The sequence below is a fragment of the Carassius carassius genome, chromosome 10 (assembly GCF_963082965.1).
Source record: "Carassius carassius chromosome 10, fCarCar2.1, whole genome shotgun sequence".
Classification (NCBI taxonomy): Eukaryota; Metazoa; Chordata; class Actinopteri; order Cypriniformes; family Cyprinidae; genus Carassius; species Carassius carassius.
In genome coordinates this window covers 19,459,847-19,484,599 of record NC_081764.1, presented here as the reverse complement: position 1 = coordinate 19,484,599, position 24,753 = coordinate 19,459,847, and the positions used below count along the sequence as shown (strand labels likewise).

The 24,753-nt window shown below is 37.5% G+C and overlaps 1 protein-coding gene across 2 annotated transcripts in view; it reads right to left on the bottom strand.

The window, feature by feature from the left end:
• LOC132151938 (ubiquitin carboxyl-terminal hydrolase 43-like) overlaps window positions 1–24,753 on the bottom strand; it is a 90,052-nt gene extending 65,299 nt beyond the window's left edge. For both annotated transcript variants that reach the window (XM_059560494.1, XM_059560495.1), the window contains exons 1-2: window positions 23,814–24,753; window positions 18,909–19,058 (exon numbers count right to left, since the gene is read on the bottom strand). In XM_059560494.1, the coding sequence (XP_059416477.1) occupies window positions 18,909–19,058; window positions 23,814–24,407 (744 nt within the window). In that variant the 5' untranslated portion in view covers window positions 24,408–24,753. The remainder of the gene's footprint in view (window positions 1–18,908; window positions 19,059–23,813) is intronic.

Genomic DNA, 24,753 nt, shown 5'->3' with positions numbered 1-24,753 from the left:
CATCGTTTTTGGACTATGCAAAAAGTATAAAACAATAAAATAAAATGTTAGCTCAATTTAAGCTAATTTTAAACTACAATTTAGATAAATTCAATAAAAAAAACACGTATCTAGTACCTAGTGAAAGCAACATAATATGATGGAAAAACCAAGGGGAAAAAAAGCTAAACATCTCACAAGGGGGTCATCAAAAGTCTATTATGTTTAAAAGTGCTTAAAATACACCTATTCAGCTCTGGCGGGTTCATAAAGAGGGTAGGATGCCATTATGCAGTGTATGGTGCAGTTTTAAAGCACCACTGAGGTTTCACGAGTGGGTGATGGTGAGCCGGATGTGTATTCTGCCCTCTCAGCCGATCAATTCCTAGGCTAATGTTTCACTCTTTTGTGGCATATGCCTCCCTCGCTCTGCCTTCTAACTCTTGCTCTCACTCTCTCTCTTGCTCAATCACTCTCTCCATCTCTCTAAGGTTGAAATTGTTAAATATTCATAATGCTTCAATCTCAGAGCTGTGTTTATAGAGGCTTGTTCAATAGTGTGACAGAGTTCACTGCTTCTAAGGAGCTCTCTTCATTGTGTTTGACCTAGAGGGCCCCTGTTGAAATACCTACAGTAGGTAGCCATCACTCTACTATTGTATTACAACAGACGTTCTTGGGACAATGTCTGAATTCACAGCAGAACACAAAAGGTTGACTCTTTGGGGACAAGACCAACATACACACTAAAGTCCCACTGCCAGTGATTTTATCAGTTAAGGTCACCTGGTTGTTGCATTGTTGATAGCTATGCATGTAGGCATTTAAGTAGTTGAATGGTCGTTGAAACTAGGGATTTCCTAAACTATACTGACTAGTCACTAGGTGACTAGTGAAGGACTGGTTGACTATTCAGTATCAAGGAAGCCTGAAAAATGAGGTCTCACTAGAATTTGATCAAACCCAGCTGGCACATGACCAACCTTCAATGTTGAAAAACCTTCAGTTGTAAAATGTTGTAAAATGTTAATAAAATACTTATTAATCAACACTAAAATTGAAAAGATCTGTATGAAAGATGTTGAGAAAATGTTATCAGTACCAATGTTGATTCCATTTGCGAAACAGAAACAAAATTCAGCAGTGATTCAACGTTAATGCTGCATAATGTTAATTCATCCACAAAACTGCTGAAATGTCAGCTGGAAAGAAGTTTCTTACAGGGTGTTCACACAGAATACATTCATGCATTCCAAAACTGCTAGAGGAAGCCCCAAAGACACGTTTTAAAAATGTTCAACTATTTTAACATGACGCTGCAAGACACTGAAACTAAGATATGTTATAGACTAATGATATATTATAGACTAAAGCCCCACATGGGCCTCAAATCTAGGGCCTAGACCGGCGCTGGCACAAGACAATTACAAAAAGTAATGTAGGCCTAGACATATGTGTTGATTCCTTGAATGCAATGTTAATCAGAATCCACTCACCACTCAAAACACTGGTGTTTTATTCAGTGTCGAATTATCCAAGATCACAAATCCTCTCATTATAACAAAGTGTAGACAGGTTGTAAATAAGAGATTCATTGTGCAGTGTAGAGAGCTTTGTTGATTATAAAGGAACTTTGTGAGATCACGATGAATTCATTTGAGTGACTTTGGAACTTTGTGAGATTGTGACTGATTTGAGTGACTTTTAATGATTATTAAGGGAGTTTGCAAACGTGATATTGATTTGAAACAACAGTTCAATAAACAAAAAGTTAATATTAAATGACTTACATTGACTACAACACTATTGTCTGATTTTACTCTATCTTGTCAACAAAAGTATCACTCATACCAACAACCTACTGTACATGCCACTTTTGTGTTCTTCTGTACCACCTCTGTAGTGAAAATGAATTTTGTTAATGCTGATTTCATGTGATTGGTTACTTCTTATTCTACTTGTTCTCATTCTATTGTTTTTATTAGAATTTTTGAAAAAGCTTATAAATATAGGAATGAATATTTAAAGGGAATGTAAAGTGACCTTAATTCTCAGAGATTATTGTAGCATACAGTACTGAATCTTTCCTTTATAATATGGAAAATAGTGGCAATAATGTTCTTAAAAAATTCACTTCTTGTGTTCCACAAAATAAGTCATATGGGTTAGGAACAGCATGAGGGTTAACAATTCCTCCATTCCTCCATTCCAACGTTTTCTCTTTAAAGCTAAATGACTTTTAATGCAACTGCATTAAAGAGATTTGGCACAACAGAATCACAGAGATGATACATGTGAGGCAATCAGGACACTCTTCAAAAGAAAAAAAAAAAAAACATAAAGCTCATCCAAAGGGTGGGTCTCTAGCTTTCCTGTTCTTAACTCAGAATCGTATTATTTGTTTATTCTTTACTCTAAGACTTCAGAGCCACTACCAATCTGAAGGAAATTCCAGACAGCTGGGTTCAGATTAGGAGAGAAGTCTCGCCAGAGTCTCTTCACTTCAAGCGAACAGCCTTGGCTTTACATTCAGAGTCTTGCTGATTAGACATGCCACCTTTGGAATAAGCCATCTGATCGACATGGTAGGTGACCAACCATTATGAGGCACTTGGGGACAGACTAGTCTGAAACCAATGACACCATAATATAATAATAATAGCCTTGCACACTGTGTGGCAAAAGTGTCAGACCCTTCAAGAAATGCTGAATCATATAGTGATGTGCCTTATCTGGAAACACACCAATAATAACAAAACTAATAATGAACTAAAATAAACGTATTATTATTATTATTTTATGAACATTACATAAGAATGAACAATACATGGGTGTCTATATACCCTTCACACATACAGTAAATTACCAGTAAATTACAGTTAACAGATCATGTGTGAATAAGATATTTTCAAAAATTCAAGTAAATTCGTCTGGGAATTTATAGTATGAGAAGTTGCAACATTACCGTTAAGGTGCTCTGTGTGAACGCAACACAAGTTGACCATTATGAGTATGAGTAACGTGCTTGACACAATGTGAACATTGGACATGAAAATGAATATGAAATAGGAGTGTAACGGTACGCAAAAATCACGGTTCGATACGTACCTCGGTTTTAAAGTCATGGTTCGGTTCATTTTCGGTACAGTAAGGGAAAGAAATGCAAACATTAAACTGCAGGTTGTTTATTACTATAAACTTTTTTTAAAAAAAAATATTTCGGTATGGTAACCGTTTACACTTTTTTTAAATACCTTTTAATAAAATAAATAATAAAATATAATTTATAATAAAATAAAAAAAGAATAAGAAATAAAATACTGCTGCAAAGTTATCCACTAAATAAAATGCTCTCAGTCTCAAACCAATATCATATAATAAAATATAATGAAAAATATAAATAAAAAACTATGATTACAGTGCAGCATTACCAATCCCAGCTTGTAGGCCTGCTCATATTTAAAAAAAATATATAACTTTTCCAAAGTGTAAAGTGCAGCATCAACAGTTTCAGTTTTTAGACCTGCTCAGATTTCGTTATTGCGTTGGACCGATCGGAATTAAGAGCAAAGGTCTGTTTAAATGCCGACGGGAGCTGCGTTTGAATTACAATCGTTTTTTTTTCTAGTTGTAGTGATGTTCACACTCGCGTGATGCCTTTTGAAAACCTTAGGCCGGTGACACACTGGCATATTGGACCTGTCAAACATAGTCTATTTTGCCGTCAATACTGTTGACGGTGTCCTTTAGCAGTAGGCTTTATATTTATGCTCAACATGAAGTATAGATATTGTTGTCGTGAAGACAAGATCCTGGTCTGTCGGCGGTCTCCCTCTATGTCACCTACAGCAGCAGCACGCCAGCGCCGCGTCAGGCACGATTCTGGTGTTTAAAGACACAGACAACATGAAGCAACTGACACGCAGCAGAAACGCCACGCTCACGCCACGCAGCCAGTGTGTCGCCGGCCTTAGAATCAGCTGCAGGGCAGGATTTGCGCTGAACGCAGAGACTTCCGCCACTTAATATGTTCGTTTGGAAACACGAAAATGTACCTATGTTCCGCAAACAAAATATTGCATTCGGTCATTCGGTACACACGTGCACCGTACCGAAATTCATGTACCGAAACGGTCCGGTACGAATACACATACCGTTACACCCCTAATATGAAAAGATAAAAAAAGACATATCCCTCATACCCTCCATGTTTACAAAAACAACACCGTAAGGTGTCACAATTTAGAGGTTATTTCCAGTCAGTGATGTCACAAAATGTACCTGTATTTTGAAATTGATGTGTGAATGCTGCTTTACCAGAAAAAAGACAGAACGTCCTTGCCTGTGTGAACAGTGGATTTTTATATTTATTGGTATTTAAGTCGTTAATTATTTTATTTAAGTATTTAAGTCGTCCGATTATTTTACGGTAATTTACTTGTATTACTTTGTGAAATGGGCTGATGTTTAGATGTTCCACACAAGAAAACATGCTTTTGTGTATCACCCACTCCTCAAGCAGGATGCACTTCACATACAGTATATGATGAGGGAGGGTTGAACTCTGACTAAGTGGTAGATACTGTTTCCAAGTATAAATAGACACTGTCAAAATATAATTATATAAGAAATAGGCCTATTATATAAGAAAAATTATTCTATACACCTATACAATACATATCTGCAATACAGAAACAAAATATAATGTGTTAATAAACTGTATTAAATAATAAACCATAATAGAACTAAACATGGGCATTTACAGTTGATACACTACTATGTAACACCCACTCAAATCCAATTAAACTCAAATAAAACAAAAGTTAATTTTGTTTAATCAGTTAACCATTCCTACTTACACATACACATAATGACCATGTTTCCAACTGATGGTATTAAGATGCATTTTCAGTGATCTGAAGTAGTGCATTCCTTTTTCTTCTTGGTATTAACATGCATCTCAAATGCATGTCCTGTGACCATTTGTGATCAGAATTTGTTGAGATCCTCCTCTCTTTTTTGTCACACCCTGCATCACTTTTGCAGTGTTTAAATAAAATTGAATGGACAAAGCCATATTACCCTTGTATACTGACTCTCATAAGCCAGCCAATAAGATTGGATTTTACATTTATGCTCTCGATGGTGCCTCTGTAGAAAGTGCAAATGATGGGGGCCGGGGCTCTGGCTCTTCTCAGTTTGTGGAGGAAGTAGAGATGCTACTTTGCTATCTTGGCCAGTGCTGCAGTGTTGTCGGTCAAGGAGAGGTCCTCTGTGATGTGCACACCCAGGAACTTGGTGCTGCTCACTCTCTCCACAGTCGCACCGTCGATGGTCTGAGGAGCATTCTGAGTGTGCACTCTCCTGAAGTCAACAACAATCTCCTTCGACTTCTCCATGTTCAGAGAGAGATTGTTTGTCACGGCACCACCCAGCCAGATGGCTCACCTTGCTGCTGTAGTTGGTCTCATGTCCGTTGCTAATGAGACCCACCACAGTCGTGTCATCCGCAAACTTAATAAAGAGGTTGGAGCTGTGTGACGGTGTGCAGTTGTGGGCCAGCAGAGTGAAGAGGAGGGTGCTCAGCACACATCCTTGGGGTGCCTCAGTCTTCAGTGTGATGGTGCTGGATGTGTTGATGCCGAACCGTACTGCCTGAGGTCTTCCAGTCAGAAAGTCTAACAGCCAGTTGCACAATGAATTGTTGAGCCTCAGCTGGACCAGTTTGTGGATGAGCTGTTGAGGGATATTTGTGCTGAATGCTGAACTGAAATCTATGAACAGCATTCTGATGTATAAGTCTTTTTCCTCTAAATGTGTGAGTGTGTAGTGGAGGGTAGTGGCGATGGCATCATCGGTCAAGCGATTGGACCAGTATGCAAACTGGAATAAGGTCCGGGGGGGGGGGGGGGGAGGCTTGATGTGGTGCATGACTAGGCGTTCAAAGCACTTCATGAGAATGGGGTAAGTGCAACGGATGTACTCATTGAAGCAGGATGGAAGATGGCTTCTTCAGGACTGGAATGATGTTTGTAGCTTTGAAGCATGTGGGGACAACAGCCTGACTAAGTGAGAAACTTACAGTAACATTGCATACACTGGGTGGCCTTATAACCTTGTTAAAGGGGTTGTATGATGCGATTTTAGTTTTACTTTCTCTTTGGAGTGTTACAAGGTCTTTGCAACTTTACAGATCGTCTTTATGCACAAAGACCAAAGTGTCAAATCAAAAGAGATTTTCTTTATAAAAGTTAAGACTTGTCCAAACCCTCCTAAAACGCCTCCTTTAAATACGCCCCGGAATGATGAGCTTTGTAAAAATTGAAGCGTTTCAGAAAGGCAGGGCATAGAGGAGTAAAAATTATGCACATTATGTAGAAAATGTGTTTTCTGAACCTTAAATCAAAAAAACACATTGCATTACACCAAATACACATACCGTATTTTTCGGTATGTCGCACCTGAGTATAAGTCACATAAGTCTAAAAATACGTCATGACAAGGAAAAAAACATATATAAGTCGCACTGGACTATAAGTCGCATTTATTTAGAACCAAGAGAAAACATTACCGTCTACAGCCGCGAGAGGGCGCTCTATGCTGCTCAGTGTAGACTACAGGTGCACTGAGCAGCACCTCTGGCAGCATAGAGCGCCCTCTGGCGGCTGTAGACGGTAATGTTTTCTCTTGGTTCATTTCTCTCGGTTCATGTCAAATTAATTTTGATAAATAAGTCGCACCTGACTATAAGTCGCAGGACCAGCCAAACTATGAAAAAAAGTGCGACTTATAGTCCGGAAAATACGGTAATGTTTTTTTTAGCAATGTCATATGACCCTTTTAAGATTTTAATTTTATAGATAGATATAGTGTTGTCAAAAGACCCGGTTCTTCGGTACCAAGTCGGTACAAAAAAAAATGTAAATGTCACGGTACCAGGTTTCTGTAAGTACCGGTGGTACCGAGGACCCGTTCAAACCCGGTTCTTGACGCATACAGCGCTATGATTTCCGCGAAGCAAAAATGCGGACGGAATCTCAAAATTCAGTCATGAAAATGAAACTTACATTTTAATATGGAAAGTCACGGAGTTTGTCAAAGTTAGCATAAATTAATCAAAACAAATCTCCATATGAACTAGTGTCTGTAAATGTTAAGCCACAAAAGTTGGTTGAAATCTGAATCCTGCACTTTGGATGGGTTACATGCAGAGTACGAATTCTGAGTATGGGTCACCATACTTGGCTGTATAACTTTCACTTCACTTAATCACAGGGGATAATTACTCAACTCAATGCATTATTCAACAACCCGAACAACACTTGTGCAGACATAACAGTTTACACTTTAAATACATCAGATTTACTTATTCACATACTACAATTCATGCATTCATCAACTTCCTAATAGGAGTAAACGCAGGCTCCTCTGGTTTATGCTGTCTTTGTCTACAGGCAGCATGGTCTGACCTCCTTGACATCACCAACTTCCTAACAAACTTAGTTGAGTTCCACAACTCTAGTGGTAGACCCACTAACTTTATGAACATCAAAGAGGACACACTGGAAATCTTCAGCTGATTTCTCAGCGGTGAAACAATAATATTCATCGTTGACAATCCCCTTTCACATTCAGCTGTGCTCACAGCAAGTGTATCTACTAGGGGTGGCACGGTTCAACTTTTTCACGGTTTGGTTTGTTTTCACGGAATTAGAGTCACGGTTTCGGTATGGTTCGGTATGTGCTATGTTTATGGAAAAACTATACTTTCTAATAAAAAAAAGAAGAATATTCTATCCAACTACAAGCAACAATTAAATACAAATAAATACAATAGAGTAAAGATACAAACAATAAGCAGTGATTTTCAGGTGTTTTTTTTTTTTTCGTTTTTTTTAGGCAGGTCTCGCAAGTTTTTTGGTACAGAAATTGAATAAAGTACAGATCTCATCTGTGTGCGCGTGCTATCAGCACCCGGTTCATGACGGAATAAATGACTGCTCATAATCCAGCATACGTCATTCACATTGATCAAGAGTGAATGATTTGTCCAGTGTTTTTTTTTTTCTCCTCATCGCTGTTGTTGTAATGTCTGGGAATCCAGAATGCGCATCCATCAACACAAACATATATTTACTGAACCCAGTTTGATTTACGTGCTATTTGTAGCAAACCATACTACAGATGCTGTGTCAGATTTAAGTTGAACCGCGGTCCCAGCGCGTGCCGAACCGTGTGTGGTGAACTCAACGGTATGGGTTTTTTTCAGTGAACCGTGCCACCCCTAGTATCTACTGTGCGTTTTAATTTCAGAAGACCCTCTTTAATTGCCATGTTTGGGTCTTCCTTGTAGTCCCTGAAACCTTGTTTGACACTACAGTAGTTAATTGGATGACTATCACACAGCTGCCTCAATTCTTGTTCTCCATACACCAGTGGCACTGGAGAGGGCCAGGTGTCAGGTGACAACACATTTTATTTGATCAAAAAGCTCCAGCTCATGCTCTGGACCATCCTGGACCATCCTGGACTGCATGCATGAATTAGTCAGATGTTAGATAATTATATACTTTTTAAATATTTTATTTTTAAATATCAAATTGGTGTGAAAGCAAAACTGAACATTTTAGTAACTAAGCAGAATTGTATTAGGTTTAGTAACAACAATTGATATTGTTTACATGGTACAGTTTCTGATAAGCAAAATTTTTTATTGCTTGACACAAATTTTATGATTTACATTCAGTTCAGTGCTTGTGATATGGTTCAATATTGACTAATTTGGATAAAAATTAGGTAGTCTAAACAAGATAGGTATTCATTTTTCTCAAGACAAAAAAAAACCCCTAATCAGGCCAGACATATAATGCGTTTTTTTATTTTTTATAGAGATCATTCGTTCACGTGACGCTATAGGGATCTGTCACGTCACATTTACAAGCGCCAAAACTGTATTTATTGCTTGAATTTCGAAAATAAAATTGACAGACACTGAGAGATGAGATTATTTTTTATAACATAAGTATCCTGCTCTGTCTTGTCTGTCGGTCTCCGTGTCCTCTTTGCTTTGCGATTTTACGGTGCATGAGAAAATTGATGTGGCGTCACGTGAGAGCGCGAATGCGTGAGAGTTGCCAGCTATGGCCTTAGCCAGAGACAAAAAAGGACTTTGCCTTAGTAGACAAATCAAATGAAAACTAAACAGTGCAAGCGAGGCTACATTAGTCACATTAGAAAATTAAGTTGTAGGTTGTGTTTGAATAATTATGTATCTTATTTATCTGAGGTAAATTAAACCAAATACTCACGTATGCTCGATAAAGAATTATACAGCACAATGAGCCCATCGGGCAGTTGAATTTAAAAGATTGATTTTGCTAGCCGTTCGCAGGTTTCCATGGTAACGTCGATGGTGGGCGGGGTACTGAACCAGAGAATGCAGGGGTTAATGTATTATGAGGTCTGATAATTCCATGTAGCCTGGGTGTCTCTGTGTAGTCTTGCTAATTATTCAGTCTCATATGCCATGTATTTACCAGCAGATGAAAAATAATTAAAGTGGAATAACAATATTTGGTGCTGAAGGAGACGGAGCTGAGCTCCGGCACGGTGTGTTGTGGACCCGTGGAGGCGGAGCTGCGCTCCGGTGCGCTCCGGCCCAATTTAACCTATGATTGAACGAGTCATTACCTGGCTCGGCTCGGTGTTCATCTTCAGTTCTCTCTTCACAGCAGTTCAGTCAGTGTACTGTTTGAGTACATGAATTACTCCGGGATATTGTTTTTTTTTAACTCAGAGGGAGTGTCAGCCACATTAAACAAGTTAACAGCTTAAGTCATTTGTGGATTAATGCTTATTGGAGACGCATACCGTTTAAAACGATTCAGTTCGATTTGGTGAACTGGTTCAAAAAGATCTGGTTACATCGAATGATTCGTTCGTGAACCGGATATCACAAACTGTTGTGTTTTGAACTGTCTTACAACTGTTCTCTTCCGAACAGACATGGAAGACAATGCTGAATAAAGTCGTCGTTTTTGCTATTTTTGGACCAAAATGTATTTTCGATGCTTCAAAAAATTCTAACTGACCCTCTGATGTCACATGGACTACTTTGATGATGTTTTTCTTACCTTTCTGGACATGGACAGTATACCGTACACACAGTTTCAATGGAGGGACTGAGAGCTCTCGGACTAAATCTAAAATATCTTAAACTGTGTTCCTAAGATAAATGGAGGTCTTACTGGTTTGGAACGACATGAGGGTGAGTTATTAATTACATAATTTTCATTTTTGGGTGAACTATCCCTTTAAGTTCAGTTAAAATGACAAATATGCATTCATTACAAATTCATTTTTAAGGCATTGTGCTAGAAATATTACTATTATTTAGTAAAATGTATGTGACACTGCTACTACTGTTAATTAAAAATTAATCACACAATATTTCTTCCATGTTTTAATTTTAATAGCAAATCCCCTTTATTTACCAAAAAATAAAATGTGTTTAAATTTCATAAATTAAAAGACAAATTAAATTTGGCGGAAATTTGTTTATTGTTTTTCATAATTATATTACTTGAAGAAAAACTTTAAACACAATTGTAAATAAGTATAAAGAATGGCACTGGTTTTATTTTTATTTTTATTTTTTTTTAACTAGCATAATTTTGTGTTTTGCTTTGGTACCGAAATTGGTACAGAGAACCGTGGATTTTCACTGGTATCGGTACCGAATACTGAAATTTTGGTACCGTGACAACACTAGATATATAATTTATCTTTAACATATTTCATAATGTTCAGTCCTTGGATCCATATAAGCACTACTTCTATCAAGGCAAAGATATCTCACAGTGACTAATAAACATCTGGATTCAGTGTATAAACATACCTGTGGGATGTTCATCAAGTGCAAAACTTACCATTTCAGAAATTATTTACTCCCAGAAATTCTATAAAAGCTGAGGGGATAAGAGTGCCAATTTGATCTCTTTCATTTTTTTTTTTACTTTGAAGGTAATTTACAGATGGACAGCTGGACTTTTAGGCAGTGGAGTCATGTATAAGAGAAATATTTCCTTCAGAGAAAGTACCATTTATATATTAATGGAATTTTAATGTGGGAAAACGAGTATGATCCTATTTGGTACAGTGTATACGTCTATATACATTTATCATGCAATAATAAATGCATTCATGTAGGCCCAGTATAGCAGGCTTTAGCCAAGACAGACTGAGTGAGTTGTAATCTCTGATACTCTCAATCCTTTATAGTTAACCACTGAGGTGAACACTTTCATGGCAAATCATTCTGACATTCTTTGACAAACAGCCCAGGAAAAAAAACAAAAAAAAAAAACACCTGACCTGACCCCTCTCTCTTTACTCTTATTCTCTTGCTCTCTCTCTCTAAAAACATTTTAACTATGTTTAAAATATTTGACACATTTACATTGTAAATATCAGAGTTGTAGTGCTCCAGACTGGACTCTGTCTCATATTTTCATGGTCTTGGCCTTGTGTTGGACTCGAGCATTTGAACTTGGTCTTGTCTTGGACACAAGACGTCGACTCCCCGACACAAGAAGTGTGTTTAATTGTATTGAACGTACACTCGTAGTTTACTTCAAATCATAAAAGTATATATTTTTAAAAACTGTATTTTGTAATATTAATTCAATTAAAGGCCAAGTGTAGTAAAGAGAGTATACTTTCATGACTATGTTTCTTAGAACACTTAAATACACTTTTAAAATGTTTAAATGTAAATAATATAAAATTTGTACATTAAAACTTTAACCATACTAATGCACAAGTAAAGTACTTGATTATAATCTTAACTGTAATTTGTTATGTTATTTTACATTTGAAGTGAATATATTTTAAATGAAATCAATAAAAAATGTGCAATTACAAATACATTTAATAAATACATGACACAATAGAAATTACATTAAAATATATTTAAATTGCACTTTTTTGACAAGGGTCTTCTGGTCTCAGTCTTGACTCAGAGTTAACCTACTCTGATTCCAATGAGCTTGTCTTGACTACAACATTGGTAAATATGTCATTGGCCAACTGGGTCAACTGATTGAACTTTTCTTACTGTAGCAGCCAGGGATCTATGGAAAGTAACTTGTGGACAAAGACATGTTTTTTTAAGAGGGTCTAAGATAATCATGGCCTTCTCACAATCTCTCACCCCTTTGATGGTTATTTGGCTTATTAGACACCAAGGTGAATAATTAGGCAGTGTTGTGAAACACTGGACATATTTTTTACCTTGTTGAATAAATTTGTGCCTGCCGACAGTGTCTCCTGATTCACACTAATACAACAATATAATATAAATTGTGATCTTGAAATACTCCGTGGGCTTACCCATTAGATTACTTTGATTACTCTACATATTTCAAAGGCTTCATATAACATACAGATGCACTTCATTACCCTCTTCTGTTTAAAATAAACTTGTTATTCCAGTTACATTTCTACCTTAAGCAGCCTCAGTTTTTTTTATTTAGTTATGGCCCATTGCAATATTGTAAGCTTTACAAAAGCAACTATATAGGAAACGATAATAAATTGATAAATAATATATTTAAAAAAATGCAACCTATAATTTTGTTTTGTATTTTGAAGGACAATTCCGATTTCAAATTCCAACATGTGTTCTAAACAAAACATTTAATATACTATAGGTTTTTTTAATCTAATATTCAGATTTAGTTTTATTTCACCTTTTTATTAATGAAACTGATTATAATAGCATTAGTTTAAAAAAACAACAACACAATTTTACTGTTATGATGCATTACAAACAATTAAAACAAACAATTAAATGGTCATGAGTCTATTGATGGTTAAGTACCGGTTTAACACAGACTGGAACTAATTGGAATTGACTGATGCACAATAAAGCATGAAATATGATCAAGGAAATAATCAAGATTGCAGCTGCAAAAAAAACTGGTGATAAATTCACTTCATGTTGCACCACTCTCTTGCAATACAGCCATGAGCAAAAATTATAAATTAATAAAAAATATATATAACAAAGCATAAAATTACTATTACTGTATATTCAACAATCACAGACATAGTTAAAAGCTTCTCTTTTTTTGCTTTAAATGAGAGTCTAGAACTCAAATTATATGCAGTAACGGTGTTAGAAAGTGTCTAGCTGTCATTTAGCTGTTAATAACAATGTCTGTTTGGATGAGATCAGAGTGTGACGTGAGGGGCCAGAGATACTGATCCATTCTGTTATAAGCCTAAAAATGTCTCTTGATGGAGCTGCCACAATACCATGCAGGCTTGGCGCCTTCATTCGCTGCCACTACAGCAGACAAAAGCTGAAGTGTGTTCATTGCCAAAACACAGATTTCAGCTGACCTGCTGCTGTCTGACACCCTGCAAAATGTATTACGTTCTAACAGCCTCCGAACTGTGAGAAGGTGAATATGTGATTATCAAACCTGTACCTTCTTTTAAACACCACAGTTAATTTTTAATAAGCACATTCCACGCTCTCTCCAATTCCTCATTGATTACTGAAGAGAATAAAGACTTACAATAAGGTCTCAGTGAAATATACAGAACATTACAACACTTTCACAACACCCACACACCAATCCACCCACTCATTTTCCACTCCTACATCATCTCTCTAGCACAAAAGTAAAAAAATGAAACGGAAAAACTAGTCAGCCAATGTATCATACACAGGGTGGAAGTCACATCAGGCTGAAACTTCCTTCTCATTAGCTTAATGGAGTTTGTGGCCTCAGACTCAGGTTAAACAGCACGTAAAGAGACACACAAGAGAAAACTGGTAGTCTAAATGTAACTGCATGCCTAGTTATTTTTCTTCCATTGGTTAGACAATACATGTATGTGGGGAGCATCATATGCAACACACTGTGTGCAGTAACATGAAGTGGAAACTAAATTAGTTTTAAATTGCCTGTAAATCCATCCTATAATTTTACAAATAAGAGCATGAATAAGCATTTTAGGTTAACAAAAAATAAAAAATAAAAAATACTAATTTGTGAAGTGAGGAAGCTCTTATGACACCACATCTGTCTCTGACAGACAAGTCAACCTGTGACCAGGCTCTGCCTCACCTATATCAGCCAGGTCGACCCCTGCTAAAGTAATTTGTGCTTTCTTCCTGGTGTAAGCTCTCTCAGCACATCCTGACTTTGGTGATTTCGCTTAACTGTTCAACCGGCAGGCCGTCATTGGAATCAGTCACCGAACAGGAGAGCAGTTGGAGTGGATATTGTTGAGTGATATCCTTAAAAATTCCAATAGTGTCAGAGTCAAGGCGAGCTATTCTAATCAGCCTAGTGCATTCCAAATTACAGTGGTAGGTGACATCAAGTCAACTTGAGGCTTTAAGTGTGGCCTTTGGAAGGTTTAATTACCTTAGACCAACAGACTAACATGTTGTGACATGTCTGAGATTTGCATCCCTTCTCAGGCATTATGGCAATGGTCATAACCCCCGTCAAAGGGAATGAATCGAAGATCAAAGAGGTTTGCATCCCACCAATGCCCATCCTCATGTGGAGCTACAATCTCAGGCAGGGACCTTCCCCCCATGTGCATCATGTGTATGGGTCTGAAGCATGGTCAAACGTTGCTTGCAGACTGCAAACATGCGTTCACTCATTGCCGGTGAAAATCTTGGAATGGAGGCTGAGACTGGTGGTGGTTAACAAGTGGAATCCATGCCTGTTCCAAAGCAGCCACACAATCTGCGGCAACTGACCATCTCACATGAGCTAGTACGAGCTGGACAGACATGATGGAAGCCGAATCCCTGGATATGCCTCCACCAGTGAGCGCTAGCACTCTAAGTCCTGCTCACAATGGGCAGTAAGCTGGCAAGCGACCACACTTGGATGGCGCTGGACCTTGGGGAATGCATTCGTTTGCACCCATGGTGGCTAAAAACAAGCCGCCCCAAGGAGAAGAAGAGGAAACGTGTGACCTGACACGCAATTATTCCCTGGCCCTTCTGTCAAGAAGCACTCACACTGTGTTTTTTAAAACACGCTTCAGTTTGGGGGAATTGAACTGACAGCCGATATCGAAACTCTTTTAATCAAACAGGCGATCAGAGTGGTGCCCGAGGAGGAGAGCCATCAGGGCTTTTAACTCCATTATTTTGTAATTCCAAAGAAAAGGGGTACAGCCCTTTGTCCAATTTTTTGCCTTGTGTGTTTAACATGCACCTACAAAAGTATTTGTTCAGAGTGCTAAGACACAAAGTGCTTTGTCAATGCATATTTTCACATATACATTTAGCTCTCTCACAGAAAAATCCTCAGATTTGCATACCAAGTTACAACTTGTGAGTTTCAAACTATTACATTCGAGCTAACTTTAGCCCTAAGGGTTTTTACCAAATGTGTGGAAGCAGCCCTGTTCCCACTGAGGAACAAGAGAGTAAGAATATTGTCTTACATAGACGATTATCTGATATGCTCATTGTCAAGAGAGCAAACAATGAAATATGCAGAGATGGTGTTAAATCATCTCAGCAACGTGGGGTTCAAGATAAACATGATAAAAAGCTGTTTGGAGCCCTCATAACAAACATAATATCCAAGCGCTCAGCATAGACTCTCTTTCTTATCGAGTCACACTGACAGAGGGGAGAATTGTGTCTTTCAAACAATGTCTCGCCCACTTTCAGATGGGGAAAGTGGTTCCATATAGACTGTGCTTACGAATGTTGGGTCTTATGGCTTCCATGAATTCTGTAGTACATTTGGGGCTGCCCTAAATGAGGGATTTTCAGCACTGGATTTCACAGTTACCTCTGTGCTCTCGTGTCATCAAGAGTTACTAGGACAACTGATATGTCCTTAAAGGGCTGGGGAGTAAGGTTGTGACGGTGAGGAAATTTCCCCACAGGTTAATCCATGTGTGACAACACTGGTAATACTGGTATCACCGAGGGTTCGTTGAAGTTTTCCCTCTTTTCCTTCGCTTTCCTTCACTTTGAATAGCTTATAAATGCCCATACGCATTTTACTTTAACTTTCGAATTACTGCCAATTCGGTGTCAATTGCTTGAATGGAACAACAAAATGGAATTACATCTCACTTATATTAAACAAAGAACTTTTATTAAAAAAAAAAAAAAATACACCATGTTATAGGCTTAATATAAAATAAAATAAAATAAAACTTCCACAAAGTTTAAATAAATGAATAAATAACATAGAAGGTGTGGCAAAATGATTGAGAAAGCTTGGAGATATGACATACACCTTGATGTAAAATAAAATAAATAAATTACACAAAGTTTAAAAACAGAAAAAATCTATATAAACCAAATAAATAAGAAACAAGTATTAATAAAAAAAAGCTTACATATATTTATTTGTAACATCTGTTCTATAACTGAACTAAATTATGTGTATTACTAGGCTAAAAAAAATTTAAATGACAGTGGCGGGTGGTGCCGAGGTGGGCAAGTAACGTAACCATGTTGCGGCTGAACACTGGTAACACATGCTCCCTTCAACTACATCAGTTGGCAAAAAGACCAAGATAGTACAACTGCTGTCAGGCCAGCCATGGCCCCTTCCTACATGGAGGGACCTCCTGTATCAGACTTGCTCACTTTTCAGTGCTCAGTGAGGGACGTTTTATGCTTTCTCCAAGATCTTCTAGATAGGGAAAAGGCTTAGTCCATTATAAAGACGTATTTAGCAGCTATTTCAGTTTGTCATGTAGGTTTTGGCGAAAAATCAGCAGGCCAGCACATTTTAATAAGTCATTTTATGAAAGGGGTATGCCATAAACAGTCGGTGTCCAGACAGATGGTTCCTTTATGGGATTTATCCATCATCCTAGAAGCCCTTTCACAACAACCTTTTGAAACTTTAGAAGGAAGTGGGCTTAACTATCTCTCTCTTAAGGCGGTGCTGCTCATAGCTTTAGTAACAGCCATGTGAGTGACTTACAAGCTTTGTCTTATAGCCCGTCTTGTTTGCAGTTTGTTCGAGGGCTCATTAAGGTTAACTTTCACCCTAACCCTGCTTTTGTGCCTAAAGTAGTTGACTCAGCATATTGATGCCCATCTACTGAAACTTCTCCAGCGGAGCAGAAGTTGAATTCATTATGTCCACAACAGGCTCATGGACTTTCAGGACTCATGGCCAGCTTTTTGGGTCTTGGGCTATTCCTCACAAAGAGAAGCTGTTTTCTCTCCTCAACAGCTGTGTCATTGGATCATAGAGGATATAGATTTAGCTTATGTTTGCAAGGGTCTTAAACCGCCTAAGGTCTTGAGAGCCCACTCCACAAAGGGTATGGCCACATAGCGGGCCTTACTCAGGGGAGTTTCTGTTCAAGATGTTTGTTCAGCAGCAAGTTGGACTACACCACATATATGTTTGTACATACCTATAGACTGGACTTGTCTGTGCCATCCTTAGCACATGCAGTGCTGTGAGCCGGTAGGTCTGTGCCCCATTTAATTGTTATTGGTGATATCAGTGATATGTGTAAAATCCAGTTTTATGGTCACAGACATGGTGTCATAAGAGCTTCTTATAACCTATCAGTTTCAATTGATACAATGAGTTTGCAGAATTTATTCTTGAAAGGTAAGCTAAACTTAAAACAAAAGATGTTTGAACTGGGGGAGCGTGATGCACATTCTTTATTTTTGTAGTTCCATCACACTAGTGGCGCAGAAATGGAATACTCCTTTAACTGGAACATAAAGGTATTTTAATATATTGACTAGCTTATGTAGATATTTTTTAATATTGTTGTGTCAAATTTCTAATCACATACTGTCAAGTAGGAACTTACATTTGGTTTGATACTTATTCTATGACCAGTGTCCCCTCTAAATGGGGGATACATTTTTTGCTGAGCAAAAAGATTCCCTAATGGGCGGACATTTCGGCCACCTGAGCAAAAATATTCTTTATACCAGACCTGTGCAGCACACTCGGAAAAAGTGTTAAACTTTTCACTGCATCGTGCAATTTATATTTGATTTGACCATTGATGTAACTAAATGAGGCACATTTTAGTATTCCTGAGGTTTTTTTTTTTTCAGTGCTGTGATATCAAGAATTTCTATTTAAAATTCATTAAACAAAATCTCATGCAGAGGAGTTCTATAATATAATATAATATAATATAATATAATATAATATAATATAATATAATATAATATAATATAATATAATATAATATAATATAATATAATATAATATAATATAATATAATATAATATAATATAATACCAATCAATACATATTTCCAAAAAACATTATAAGTTATGTACAACATCCATGTAGTAGAGTTTGCAAGCTACTAAACCTGTTTCCTACTGTAAATGTCTCAAGAGTTTTTTTATCGTTCTGTGCCCATCATCCGCTATTTCCACCACTTAATCAACCCACTCTTTAAAACATGATGACGTTTTATTTCATGTCATTACATTTGTGTTGACTCTCAAGTTAAGCTTTTTGTCTGCAACTATTATTCAATTTCTACAGCAACTTATTTGGGACACTTAATTCTATGTAACCTGTACATCGCATTCACTGCTTCTAACTCTATAGCGACACCAAGTCTGTAGCTTTGCCTGAGCATTGCAATTATTTTGCACTTAACTAGAATTTAATCAAATGGCTTTCCCAACTCCTCTCCAGTGGCAACATGAACTAATAAATTGTTGATCGAATGTGCACTCTAGAATCTCAGGGGAAGTAGTAGGTCATCCAGGTACTTTTGGTCTATTGTTTCTAATTACTGTAAAGTTAGACATTAAAACACTCTTTTGCCTTACTGTTTTCCCACATACTATACTGTATGGCTGTTAGACTTTTTGAATACATTTTGAAGAGTGTGAAGAAGGACTGAAGCTGTGTTACCTGGCTAGATGATTTGGTTTTGCTGCTATGGTTGTTGTTTGTGGAGAGGCTGGCATCCTCATGCACATGGTCCAGGAGCCACAGAAGGAACTCCAAAGCATCGTGTTGAGCATTCCCCTTGAACTGAGAGCCATACTTGGACACAACACTCTAGGGAAGGAGCGGGACATGGTGTCAGACAGATGTTGATCTGGATACAGTTTTAAAACAACTCACATGAAAACTTCAATCATAATAATATAGTTTATTCTCCTCACATTACCAGATTACACCAGCTGTTCTGATATACTGCCATAACACACTCCTGAAACACTACTCAACCAATAAGAATCAAGCAGTGGCGAATTAGCCATCTGGAGCACCGGGAGTTTTCCCAGTGGGCCACTGTACATTGTGTAAATATAAAGAATGAATGATAGTAAATGTACATAGCATATATCCTTCCATCGGGCCAGACGAATGACCCATGTGACCCACTTGAGTCAAACACTACGAAAGCAATCCCGACTGAATGTGTCTGCAGCTACCTCTGAAAGTCATCGAAAGTGGACAAAGCTCAAAACCTTTTACAATGTGTTTACACCTGTATTTAGTGTCATCACTTGCAATCGTAAACATCTTTTACCAGGTGTAAACAGAGCCTTATAGTCACAAAACATTTATTATAATATATAACAATGTATTCCTATTAATATATTTTGGTTTTAAAGGGCTCTTAACTCTTGAATGAATAATATATCACCAATATTCTTAAAAACGTACAGGTGAGGTATTATTTAATTTGCAGTTTGGTTACAGGTAGTGTTATATTTTAAGTTTAAAAACAAAAACCTTCTCACCTGATTATGAGTCCATAAATTAACTTGAAGAGAACTTTTCCACCTTAAAAGGTCACAGTTTTAACTTGATTTGTAGTCAATGAATTGAGGCCTAAAAACTAACATTTATAAAATATCTTGTGTGACTTTGAACAAAGACAGACAACAAGAATAGGTTGAATGAAAAGAATTCAGAATACATTAGCATAATGCCATAATCAGATCATAATAATCTCCTTATCTGCTAATCATATTTGGATTGATCTGGGATAGAAGCGGATTTTGGGAATCACAAAGCTTCAATAAGACCAGAAATATATGGGTTGCTCAGTGATTTAAATTCTGCACTGCTACTCTAATAGCACCTCAGTTTGCAAATTTCTTCTCTTAAGAAAAACACACAAAGGAAATATTTATCTGTCATTTCATATGGTTTCAGTATTACATTAACCAGTTCAAAATTATTTACAAAATGAACAACATTTATCATTGTTATGATGCTTACTCAACTGTATCAAAAGAATAGTGCCCCCAAAAAGAATATTCAGTCTTCATTTATTCACCCTCATGTCAATCTTTAAATTTGGTTGCTCTTTTTTGTAGTGCAATTATAATTCATGGAAATCACCATAAAAGTGGTTCGCGCAGCTTGTGCAATATTCTAAGTCTTCCAAAGCCATACAAAACCTTGTGTTAGAAACCAGCTGTAATTGAGAGAAGTACAGTGTTCTCCGATTTGTGAACAAGTCATGCTTACAATAGTGAAGTGAAGTTATGACTGGTCTGAACGATTCATTAACAAATCTGCCTGTTCTGGTTCTCAACTCAATGACTTAAAGCATTTTTGTCATTATTTACTCACCCCTATGTTGTTCCAGACCTGTATGAATCTATTTCCTCTACAGAACACAAAATATAATATTCTGAAGAATGTTGTTAGCCAAACAGTTTTGGTTACTATTGACTACCACTGTATGGACAACAAAATCAAAAACACTGAGACATTTCTCAGAACATACACAGAAGAAGGTCATATAGTCATATAAGTTGGAAATGACATGAGGGTGAGTAAAAGACAGCATTTTTATTTTGGGGTGTACTTTTCCTTTAAGGTTCACAGTGTTTCATACTGGATGTTATTTCAGTCTCAACAGCTCACCTGCAGAACAGCTAGGTACTCTTTATCAATTCAAATGATGTCTGCATGAGTAAAACAAGTCCAAAGTTCCAGAGATGTCCTCTTACAGCAGCTTTATGACATTTACACCTATTAATGATTGTTTGACCAGGACTGCAGGCTGTAAACTGATAATTCTACTGAGCTGAAATGCAAACAACAACAGGAACACCAGGCTGTATTTTATTTTACATGTATAAACAGCCACTGTAGGTTGTAAGAGATGTACCATGGGGGATAAGGATATTTAGAAAACTGAGTTCAGTTGAAACTCATCTCTTAACAGATTTCAATTCAACCAAATTTGACTTTCTTCCTCACAACTAGTCGCAAGCAAGTGATGGATCAACAATTAACCCTTTCATACTGCAATAGACTGTTTGAATATAATATAAGTCGCTAAACATAACAGCACAGAGACTTGTAAATTGTAAGGTGTAAAGGTCAAACAGCAGCTAATATAATTTGTGTGAGGTTTAGTTTAGGCATAAATTATTGGTCTCCATTCACTTCTTTCTGAGGACAAACCTCTCCCTTCTCTTACACAAGAATGACAAACAAGTCTAGCAGGTTAATAAGACCTGTCTTAGTTCCATTGCCAATTCAGTAAGCAACATGATGAATGAAGGCATTACATAACCTCCGCTTCAGCACTGCTAACAGAGTTTCTCTCCTATTCTTAGGCTTACCAGACAGGAATGTGCCTTTACTACATTCTTCTTTTCATTTTAGATTCTACAAGCTTTTTCCATTTAGACCAGAGGTGTCAAAGACATAGCCAGTGGGCTGAATAGGGCTCACTGGGGAATCCAATCTGAGCTGTGGGATGATTTGAGGGTAAAAATGAAAAGTTAAAACATGGCGAAAAGCAAGCAAAAATATGTCATCCATATAGTTTCTTGGTTTGAAATATTCAATGTTTTAAATTTAACTTACAGTACATCAAGACAAATTAACTTTTTGTCTTAATTTATCATTCTTTTAATAACACCCATCACTGTCCCAGAGCCAGTCATTTCATTTTTTCCACTTAGTTTTTCCAATTTTTTGCTAACAACAATAAGGTAGAAAGATTAAAGCTGTAAAATTTTGAGCGTGATTAATACTACAAAGGTATTTTTAATACTAAAAAGTAAGGCTAGTTGCAAATTTGGTATGTAGGCCCTATATCTAATATAAGTTTCAATTTGGTTTACCACAATATTTTTCATAAAGCATAAAGCTCATTTTGCACTTTTAATTTGCAAGAGATCAAGAGATTAATGTCTTAATGTTTTCATAAAAATTTGTACAGAAACAAAACATTTTTTAGAAAATAATAAGCATGAAGGTCAAGTCATAAACTTCCAGTGGTGCGAAATCAGCTCGTACAAAAACATATGAATGAAACAAATTCATACTAATCAGCCATCCATTCCCCAAAATGTCAAATAGTTACAAATTGCCATGAGAGGGTGTTGAGATTGATACCCCTGATTAAGAGTCAAACAGGAAGGAAGGAAAATCAGAGAGCAGGAAAACAGAAAGATAGATAAAAGTCATCAAGTCTGTCTTGTTTCTCCATATGGAGGACAGACACACATTTCTGCTGATCTCCAGACGCTGTATTAATCAATTCCCCCCTGACCATCAGCGACTAAATATTCACTAGTTTCATGTCTTTACTGTATTCAATACCAGACCCTGTAAGCAAGATGAGCACTGAATTTGATTAATTATTATTAATACAACTATTAATATTGTTATATCATAATGCAATCTGTTTCTACATGCAAATGCTATTAATTATGACAGAGGAACTCAAATTATATTGGTTATAATATATATTCAGATTGAAAAAGGTGTTGTTGAGAAAGAGAAAGAGGAATGCATGGAAATGGGAGAGTTATCAGACACCTGTACACACACACACACACACACACACACAAACAAAGACAGACTTTTCAGTTTGTCATTAAAGAAATTTTCACAGAATTCTGAAATAATGTTACACACTAATTGCTTCAGAAGTACATATACAGTGAAATTCTGGGAGAGGCAGGATTTTAAGAGTTTTTTTTATGCATTTGATACTGTAAGCTAATGAGGTCTATAGACAGTTGAAACTGTCCTCAGTGCACAGGGTAGATCTGAATGAATGGGAACACCAGGGGCAAAGTCTGTTAAGAATGTGGACTGATGTCTAGCGCTGGTTCTCTCTATCTCTCTCTCTGTGTGTCTCTGCACAAGCATTGAATTACAAGACTGTAGATACTGTTCCTTCAAGGTAAATGCACACAACTAAATAGCTGTGAGCAATCTATGATTGTTGTTCGTGGATTAAATAATTCTTATACTGTTAATCTGTTTGTTTTAAAATGCATAATGTTTAAAAGTAGTATTGTCAGTATGACAATTAAAAACATTCTGCAATCTTGCAAAACCAGTTGGTCGAGTTGTTGACAGGTGATTCACCTGTCGCCTCCTACTCTAAGCCCCTCCCACGTCCACCAAATAGCCTACTGGACTGTAGACTTTTAAATTAGTGATGAGGAAGTCTAGTTATTTCCGTCACTGTGCTAGCTAGCCAGTGAACACACAGTGTGAACTGGACAAGACCGAACGCGTCATAGGTTCAATACTCCCGATTCGGGAACAATCCAGTTCAATCAGTGAACGGATCGTTTAGACAGCTTGAACCGGATTCATAAGATCCGAGTCAAAATAGCGATATAGCTCATTTAACTCGGATCGTTTTACATAATCTTTTATCTGATTCTCTAAATCTTTCTGTCAAATCTACCTGTTGATTATAGCCTCAGTTTAAGTCAAATAAAACGATTCCAATCTATACTGAAAAAAGCTAATGTTTTTTCAAAGAGGTTATTTGCTTAAGTTCGTGTTCTGTAAACTGATCAAATCGAAACTCACCTTAAATTCCACCGACAGCTGAGGCGTGTAATCGAGAGTCCAGAGCGCCCTGACCAGCGATGCCAGCTTCTCCGTCACCTCCCCTCTGACCTCCTCATTCTTCATCCTCCCGTTGATCCTCCGCTCATTTAATTCACATTTATACTGCTCCAGACCCAAATACTCGGCAAGAAGTTCCGTGTTACTCAAGCACTGCACCACGGCGTTCATGAAACAGGTGTTTCCATGATTCTTCAGACCCTGAACTCCCGGGGTTTTCTCGCCGTAGCACCAGGACAGTCTTTCTTTGACGGATCCATAAGAAGATGAGGGCGCAGCGGTCTTCCTCGCCGAGTTCTCTCTGTAATTCCCAGAGTTATGGGCGCTCAGAGTGTCTCCAAACCCACCATCATCATCCTGCACCACCGCGTCCGGCTGGTCCGCGTCCCCCAAGTTTGCCAAAGTGCCCAAAGTTTTGACAATCCTGCTCATAAAATTTCCAAGCGATTTTAACGATTTCCTTCTGAACAGCTTTCGGGACTTGTGCGTCTTATTCTTGCGCTTGGCCGACTTGGCTTTGATTGTTTGTTTCCTGGTTTCCCTCGGCGTATCCATGTCTAGTCTGTTTTTTCACCCAAACCGATAAGAGAAACAAAGTGCACTATGTGTGAAGACACGGCGCTCCCGCCTCTGCGTCTCGAAAATCTACATCACTAAACCATCACGACGATGAAAACAGACTGTAAAGGCACCGGTGTCGGCGCCGAGGCTCGTGATGACTAACGCGTCCCCAACATTCCCTATCGCTGATCTCAGCTGCGCTAGTTTCGCTTTATCCATGACGCTCTTACACGCTCCTGGAATTACACTAGTCTTAACTCCGTGCCTCAGATACAACTCTTGTTCTCCATACCACACCTATACACGTACTTGTGTGTGGATGACAATAATTGGCCGTTTT